The sequence below is a fragment of the Corticium candelabrum genome, chromosome 8 (genome assembly GCF_963422355.1).
Source record: "Corticium candelabrum chromosome 8, ooCorCand1.1, whole genome shotgun sequence".
NCBI lineage: Eukaryota > Metazoa > Porifera > Homoscleromorpha > Homosclerophorida > Plakinidae > Corticium > Corticium candelabrum.
The window spans coordinates 6,603,966-6,613,602 of record NC_085092.1 but is presented as its reverse complement, the minus strand read 5'-3'; the positions used below and the strand labels follow the sequence as shown (position 1 = coordinate 6,613,602).

Below are 9,637 nucleotides of genomic sequence, written 5' to 3'. Positions count from 1 at the left end.
AATTGGTAGCCACATACAACATTTTCTATGTGTAATTTAATATTCATCTAAAGTAAATCTAGTAAAATCAAGTCATCACTAAACCAGTTTTTGTCAAACTTTTTCAATACAGTAAGCACATTTGCCATAGAACTTCATCCCACCCTCCTGTTCAGCATCAACAAACAAACAAACAAACAAACAAACAAACACAAGTGCACATACAATGCAAATACTGTTACAGTAGACTCTAGGTAGCTACAAGAGTAAAAAAAGGATATCACCATAAGCTTACTCTAAACAAGCTAAACTGACTTCCAGTCTGTCTGTCAAGTTACTATCTATGTTTGTACACCTGTATGTTTGTAAGGGTGTGTCATGTTAGGAGCCAATCAGTAGTCGTTTCGAGACACATAAAATAGCTGACATAACACTAGCTTGTCACCTTGAATCACTCTTGGGAATTTGTTGAGCCAATCAGCAGTCCCTTGGGACACCAACAATAGGTGACATAACAATCCCCGCGCATTATGACAGAAAGGCTGAGATGTCGTATCCATAGCAATAAAGTTAATAAGGTCAAACTGTTGTGGAACTGAGAAGTACAGAGTAAAGTTTGGCTAATAGTTGTACAGGTCTGTTAATTTTTACAAAACAAACAAATTCATTGTTCTTCAAGAAGCCAAGGGAAGGTCCCATGGGATACTGTTGCACATGACCAACATACGTCATACACAATCTTCAAGAGAGCAATATGTTTTAGATGTAAGACTGATGATGAATGATCGATGTAGTCTAGCAAGAAAGATTCGTAGGAAACGTTAAAGCTGCTTTGTTTTGGATCCTGTCGCTAAATGTCGCTTCACAGTTATTTCCCATGGAGATACAGGAGAACTACGAGATCTCTAGCTATGGCAAACTAACAGAACGAAAGATGATAGCAATGGCTCAATGAAAGCACGATACTGTGGTAATCGCGTCCACCTCAATAGTTATCTTCAAGTGATGCAAGTGCGCTACATCAGAATTGAGAAATAACGTGGACAAGCCCACTTTGTGCAAGAGTTATGCAGATATCATGCATGTGCATGTGCTGAATTCAAAATATCTATAGTGTGGGACATTGATGATATTAAGTTAATTATCTTTAATCACATCAACGGGAACCCTGTTTTTTCAAAGAATTATACATTAATTCTAGCAACAAGCTAATGATTAATTAATAATAATGACAATAAATAGACAAAAATTAATAAAATTTACAGTAATATTCACAATAAATACACACACACACGTGCATGCACGCACACGCACGCACGCACGCACGCACATGCACACACACACACACACACACACACACGTATTATGTATCCAACAAAATACGACATTCTTCAGTCCCACTAATTCATTGAATGTTCCTACATAAACTTGCTAGTACAAGATTTCTCGTAAATCAGAAAAGCACATCTACTAAACTGTGTTGCTAAGAAAATTTTTTGTGTTGAGTTATAAGTGGATGCTAGAACTATAATATGTGTAGATCTAACACCATAAACTACATCATCATTGTCATCATCTTCATCACCACAACCACGACTACCATAATCATCATGTCATTTTCATTGAGTTAACTGCAATCTTGTGCACTTACAACAAGCTCTTTACAAACAATAGGTGTGGTTTACGATGTAGTGTGTGTGTGTATGTGGCATAGTACACAGCCAACCGACCTGTCCTTCCAAAGTGTGGCAGCTCTGCATTCAGCTGCTTAATTACACATCACAGTTTAATACCCCATTCACACGAGCACAGTTCCAAACTGGGCCGAGCCGAGCCAAGCCAGCCCGAGCTAGTAAAGCAAGCCAGCTCTTGTTCACACAACGTGTAGAGAAAGCGAGCCAGTCGCTATAGTAGGCGTGTTCCTTGGTGTGCATGCTAGCTATGTTGTTTGTAGAGACAATGTACACCCATTCGTAAGTAGCCTCGGCCTCCAAGACCCGTGTGGGAGGACGATTATGAATCGGCGCTACACGGGTCTGGGACGCCGAAGCTAGTTCGTAAGTATCCTGCTCCCTTCATTTGTTCCGCTAATTTGACGTAAACTTCCCTGTTTCTAGCACAGCCTTCAATTTGAACCTGGATGCTGCCCTCACCCCACAATGTTATGAGGTACAAGGTTTCGTGTTCTGACCACGCCATTTTCGTATGTATTGAGCATGCGTGGCCATCAGACAGGCTTGGCCTGCATTCACACGACGATTTGAAGACGCGCTGAACCGGGCCAACCCGTGCTGGCACGGCAAGTTGTGGTGGGCCAGGCCAGCACGGCTCGCCATGGCTCGGCCCACATTCACAGGACGATTTCATTCAGCACTGACCCATGCCAGCCCGCGCTGGCCCGGTTAGGAGAGCTCGTGTGAATGGGGTATAACACTCGTATGTGTCATACAAGCCTCTTACATCATCCATCCCTATTAACTGCATACAAACACCTATTATTACATTGTTGTGTCTAATGCTGCACAACAACTCAACCATCATGCTTTGCTGATATAAACAGCGAAAGTAAATCTTGCCAATAACATTCTATCCAGTACAACAAACCTCCTGTAGTTGCATTGTAATATAATCTAATGTATTATCCATAACACAACATATAAACAAGGAATAAGTGAAACAACACACTCAACAGTTACTACTTCATGCATTTTCCTAACCCCTTCAAACATGCATCCTCATCTATTGCATAAATTTAGCCCCGGCCCCAAAAAGGCGTGGTTAAAGTTGGTGATGTAGGTGATGTTATATGTTGACCCTAACCCTAATTGGAGCTCACCAAGACATTAAATTTGGACGATACACTGTACAGTCGAGTTCCCGCTGTAGGCATCAGGAATTTGTGTTGTCGTTTTGCATTCACATGCACGCACTCCTACTGTTTTGTCTGCCATCACTGTACTATGATTATCTATCTATCTCACACAGGCATCCAAAAAGGAGGTGTTTGAAAGTATGAAGTTCAAGGGCCAGCAGTGCATCTATAGCTTTACTTCATTAATTTTCTATTTACGTTTATTAGATTATCTAAGCCCTTCCTACAAAGAACCCCCAACGAGTCATAACTTGATATCTATGACTCTATTTTAATGTGTTGTCCAGTTCACTACACTTGTAAATAAGGACCTCTCCACCTCAAAGTTGTAAAGACAATATTACAATGACTTTTACTGTACAAGTTAATTTAGTACAATAAGTGTCTCTACCAAACACTCAATTGGTATGCAAATATGAATGTGAATGACTTGTGACTACTAATGTGTGTTGGGCTTCACAATATTATTACTGGAAATTTCAAATATTTTTCTTTTTCTCTCTCACTCATCAACTAACACTCGTCTCTCTTCTATTCTCTCCAGTTAATTCTTACTGTTACAACACTTTCACCAATATTCTCTCTCGTTGCTTCATTGTTTCGCTGTAACCTACATGCATTGGCCTTATTGTTCTTTCTAATCAAACTTGCACACTTCACTCAATTACATCAACTAATAGACCAAGTAACAATTATACCAGCCTTACAATTCACAAAATAAAAACACAAATAATGTCACAAGCAAACACACTCACATTATCCCTTGCTTCTTTGTTACAACCTGCTGCCAATAATTTCTCCACAACAGACAAATGACCTTTCTCACAAGCATAATGTAGAGCTGTCTGTCCAACCTACCATTGATAAGAGACATCACATGTTATTATCAGTGAGTACATTATGAATACATGCATCTACAAGTATCAAGACCAACTGACTATAAAAATAGCACATCAACTTCACATACAACTCACCTCTGTCCTTCATTCAATTTAACCAAACACAATTCCTCACAATACAATGTAACCTCATTACACTAAACATTTGACATCACAACATGCAACCAACCAGACAAGCAGCCACGTGACTAGACAGTCTAACTGTCCACAACCAGAAATCTGTCAATTAAGTGTGGTGGGCAACACTAGTGGGCAGGTGGGCAAACAGATTGCCATGCAAACTACATCATCAATCATATCAACCTTACTAAACAACAAATCTCATCTTTTCATTTAAAAATAACTCACTAACAACCCACTCTCACAATATTTTCTAATTTCAACAAAATATCAAAACTATCTATTCATTCTAACTGTGACTGTTAGCACCTTTCTCTAGCATATACATTCAACTGTTCAATCAGACAGGCACAAATACAATGAGCATCCATTAATATTTCTATTCATTTTAACCACAGGAAAGAGATGCCATTACCATTACTAACTAAACTCATTTATTTAAACACAACAAACTGCATTAAAATTTGCACTCTTACCCATTCCTCATGATAGTTTATGTTTGCTTGATGTTGTAGCAGCAAGTCTACCATCTCAATCGATGAATTACCACATGCTACTTGCAACGCTGATGGAATACCATACCAACCACCATACCGTCCCTACGAAATACACAATTGGCTACTAAAGTCAATGAAGTTTGTGCAGTGTAGGTCACGTGACATGTGTAAAGGGCGTGACCATATTAGAACGACAACGACAGCAAAGCAACGACGTAGGAGCGCATGAGACGAAACGATTCATTCACTAATACCGGTAGAGAGAAAATGAGGCGGCACTTCCAACCAACGCCACCTCAACATCGTAAATGATCGTCACTTTCTCATACATTTCCTCATTTACCAACGTCCAACCCAATCTCTCTAGTAGTCCGTCAGCCAACACCAGAAAGCGACAAGTTGCGTAGCCCCCCAAACCCGGGGAAGTTTCCGTAGTTGCAATCGCCGAAGAGAAACCATGCAAGTGTATTTGCGATTGTTTGCTATCTTGGAACGGGGCCGTTTCTGAGTAACAAGAACGACTAGATTGACTAAGGCCACGCCCACGCAAATTCACAGCAACAGCGAACTGAGAGTAAGAGACGAACGTGGTTCCATGCATAAGCTCTATAGACACTAGCTATATCACGCGAAGGCTTAAACTAGTGCAGCTGTCTTTTCTAGAGCTGGAGGTAATGAAGTGCGGTCTCCAGATAGTATTTCTCACATTGCCAGTAGTTATGTTGATGAAAGAAAACTCCTACACTGTTGTTACACTTGTGCTGCTGCGTTTGACTGCCTTGCAACAGTAACGTGACCCCGAGCGTTCGGAAAGACAGTGAATACCTCACAAGTCGTGACAAACTCCCGGATGTAGGGCATGTATTTGTAATACTAACTATCTAGACATTAGTACAAGTGTACAATAATTAACATAAGACCATCGAAAGCAGGTTGTAAGCGTTACTGACATAAAGTGCCTAAATTTACGGCTGTACTAGATCGCTCAGAGTTATTTTAGTCATTATTTAGTGGACTAATGATTTCCTAGAGAACCTACACTTAATTAATTAATTAATAACCAATGAAATGTAAAGAGCCACCTACTCATCATGTTTGTCACTAGCGTATGCATCAAAATTATCAGCTTCAAACTCATTTGCAGATGCTATAGTGGAAGCAGGCTGAAAAACTTCACGTGGAATAGGGTTTTCGCAATTGTCGCATTGGCACACATCTGTACATGGCAAGCAGCTTCGCTGGCAAGAGCAACGCCTAGCTAATTAGAGCTGCACCCAGTTTTTACAGCTGCAACTGATCAGTTTCAAAACGTCAACAGGTGCTGGTGGCTTCGTTGTCCATTCAATAGGTACCTCATTGTCATCACCAATCTGCCAACCTTGATTGTGGAAAGATGGTATATCAGGATTAGCTTCCATTGCACGTCGCCATACACCAGTCTGATAATTTGCTCGTTTGATATGCATCTTCAGAGCGTCTTGAGTAGGAGGAAGCTGTGCTGATTCTGCAGCTCGTGCACAGAATAAGGAATACCTCACGCTATTAATGTCGGTGGTGACGTCATGTAACCGTAGATCTTACAAACGTAAGGTTGACATTTCTTAGACAATACATCCATGTTACTGTCAAAGCTTTTCCAATTGGCTGAATAGCAGTGCAAAACGACTCATTCTTGTTTAGAAGTTCCGATGGTGCAACTTTGCCTTTACCTGCGAAGATGCCGGTTGTATCACAGCCTGTGAACGCATGGTATCCTGGCAAGGCTAAGCAAAGCTCTCTCCCCAAACTTCTTCCTACTTGCGTCAAATTGATGAAGCGGCGACGATTTTTTGTACTCGTGAGAAACACGATAGTTGCCGGTATATTGAAACATCTGCCGTCACTTCTGGCGTTAAATGCAGGTCTTGGTCGTCTTCATATTCTTCTGTTTGTGTGTTGCGTTTGCCTTCGTCATGCAACGACAGAGCTACTTTTCTCAGAAGAATCTCTTGTGGTACAGTAGCAGACGTGACCAGTTCCGACTCCGTTACAGTTTGTTGATTCGCAAAGAATATTAAACGACTCTGCTACTATACTACTTTCAAAGATGCTAACATCTCGGCTGCGCTGAAGTTTGTCTAAAGCCTTTTTGTTTGTGTATGCTTGGTAGCATTGTCTGTGATAAGCTTCTATCGGTTTCGATTCATTTGTGCAAGATTATGTAGAACCGTAAATACATTGTCTAGGCGAGTGCTTGCTGCTTGTTGCAACGTTCTCCAACTGGTTTGTGTAAGAGCCGTGAGAGGATCGGTAACATCATGACGAATATGGCACAGGCAGTGCTCAGAGTCAATTTTTGCCATCTTTGCCCTCTGCAATGACATCTGATGATATTCAAAACAAAACTGCAAAATGATTTAGAATTTGACATCTGTCAAGGTCAACAATAATGCAACAATAAATCTCTGATGTTTGGTTTGATATATAACTGTTCAGTTGACAACTTTACCACTGATACCGTTGAAAGCTGAGTTGAAAGCTGATTAGGAACACTTGGTCGAAAGGAGACAACAAGTAGTTTGCTCACACATAAACTAATGTAGTTAGGCGAAAGCTCTTACTTCTAGATTGCTAACTGGAAATACATCTAAACCACAATCTGGCAGTGAATGCTTGTACTGTACTGTACACTATAGACTTCCATCACGGTACCGGAAGTAGTCATTACGCCCCCGCATCACAATTCTTTACACGAGGTTACGTAAATAAACGCAGATCGTCGTCTGTCTGGCGTGTTACTTGTTTCCCACACGTTCAGAAAATAATTTGGACTCTTATGAAGGCAGCCAAATGACAAACCAACGAGGTTATGAGGCCACGTGTCTGAGACCTAAGGTTGGGCAAGAGTACTGCAGAAAGACGGTTGATTTCCATTTGTAGAAGAACAGCAGACACCGTTTCACAGTCCACAATAAGGTAGCTGTGCATCGCTTTCATTCTACGTGATGCCTGCTTGCATGGACATCTAGGCTTTCTGTTGGCAGCCTAGTTCGCATTGGTACTGCTTTCTGTTTGCTTACAGTTTGTTCTACTGCTGCCGCAATAGAAGTTGAACTGCTAATGAGCAATCTGGTTTAGTTTAGGTCTCTAGAAAAGTTGACAGACGCACAACTCAAAAGGTTTCGTCATCGCGTGTCATGTGATCACGTGTGATATTATATCGTAAGCTATTTGGCTAATGCTGCGAGCTAACATGTTCACAATGGATGCTTTATGCCTCAGTAGTTTGTATGATGTGTTGTAACCCGTTTTGAGTGCTCTGCCGACTACAGAGTTAGCAAGCTCGCTCTACTGACTGTGTGCCACGCCCCTAAATTTTGTTGACGTGCGGCTACCTAACGGCCCCGGTATGGAGAGGCAAACAAGTGCAGTTGGAGTTCTCTCATACTGCTTTATCTTTTAGAGTTATCAAACCTTCCCCGGGCTAGGGGGCTACGCAACTTCGTATAGAAGCGTCTTTTGGGGGGTTGGCCGACGGACTATAGTCTACAAACTAGATCTGTACATTTACACATCAATCAATTCTTACCTCAACTCTCGCTAACACGTTTACATCTGCTCCTTTCTTGAGAGCCGCCAATGCTTTATTTACATCGTTTGTACACACGGCATGAAAAAGAGCTTCACTGGAAGCCCCTGCACCCATACGAACGTTGCGTAAACCTTCGAGCCCAGTCTTTGCGCATGCGCAAAATACGTATTTGTATTAACGTTTTTAATTACTTATAATAATCAGCTTATTAAATAATGACCATCAACCTATATTCTATCCTCATATAACCATAAAGATACAGATACTGTACTGGTATCACTTTCTCTTGTTGCAATGAACTAAAATCTATAGATTGTAAGTTGTAACATACATATGTGTGTGTTATTTGCAGGAATAAATAAAATAAACAAATAGATAAATAAATAATTAAAATTATATTTTGATTATTTTTAGTGTTCAGCGAGTGGTCAGCTATTTAATAAATATTTGACATCAACATTCAATAAACATTTATTTTAATTAATTTTTATCCACAATGCACACGAGTCATTATTTGTTGTGAAAGCATCAATGTGTGTCACTCTTCTGTTACACAAATGTGTCACACTCATGACAACTACTTCCAGTAACAGAGACTGCTGCTCTAGAGAAAGCCACTTAGCCTCTCTATTTAGTGATCCCAGCCATAGAAACTGTTGTCAACAATACAGTCTAGGCTATCTTTCTTTTCTCTCTATTGTTTATGATATAGAATGTAGAATCTCTAGAGTTTCTTGATGTCACTTCTGCTCTGCTGCTTGAGAGACTGGCAGAAAAAGCTTGGATTCTGCAGGCAGTTCATCTTCAGAGTAGAGGCGATCAGAGAAATATACTCTACGAATACGACAGTTGGCATCAAGTTGGACTCAAAGAGTTTCAATGTAGTTCTGTGTGTGTGTGTGTGTGTGTGTGTGTGTGTGTGTGTGTGTGTGTGTGTGTGTGTGTGTGTGTGTGTGTGTGTGTGTGTGTGTGTGTGTGTGTGTATAAGAGCCACACCCTGCTTGTCTGCATGGCCACACCAGTTTTCCAATATCGTACTTCACGCAGCAACTGTTTGCACAAACTTCAGGCTAATGCTATACCTCATTAACATAGTCTATTAATAATACATTCAAACAATCATTTGCAACCATTGTGATTGTCCTAGAGTTCTGAAGAAAATAATCTAATTTGTCTACCATCAGCTATCCCACACACAGGAGTCGTACACTGCCAACTTGACGAGCCACACTGAGTCAATGACATGGATATGGGCACCTGAAATCATCCAAATAAGCACGTGACCAACCACACATGCTGCATCAACACACAAGTGACTCCAAGAAGAATACATATAAGACATACAACTCGACTATCATACATGCAATTCAACTCCAAAATACACATTTTTAAAAATTAAAATTTTAATTTTTACTTTATTTTATTTAAAAATTTTACTTTTATTCTAATTTTAATTTTTAAATTTTTATTTTATTTCTCCATGGTTTGGGGGTTCAAACTCCAGTGACGACAGTAAATTATGAAACTTGACTGTCTGTCTTTCTGATGTTTCTCTAGCTTTGTCCATGAGACTATGACTCGTTTCAGTCGTTGGGTGTCAGGCGAACGGCCAGTTGACGATGACGTTCAGAGCTTTCGTGGTGGTCATTGATATCCACTAAACATGCTGTTTACAAATTCGCAATCACCGTAATGCCTG

At 40.4% G+C, this 9,637-nt stretch overlaps 1 protein-coding gene across 2 annotated transcripts in view; it reads right to left on the bottom strand.

Moving 5' to 3' along the window:
• Window positions 1-8,934: 8,934 nt before the first annotated feature.
• Window positions 8,935-9,637, bottom strand: part of LOC134183518 (nucleoporin Nup37-like) — a 6,532-nt gene continuing 5,829 nt past the window's right edge. The window contains exon 8 of one of the 2 annotated variants that reach the window (XM_062651077.1): window positions 8,935-9,195. In XM_062651077.1, coding sequence (XP_062507061.1) covers window positions 9,082-9,195 — 114 coding nt within the window. In that variant the 3' untranslated portion in view covers window positions 8,935-9,081. Of the gene's footprint in view, window positions 9,198-9,637 lie in introns of both variants that reach the window. The other variant, XM_062651079.1, reaches the window with a different exon arrangement.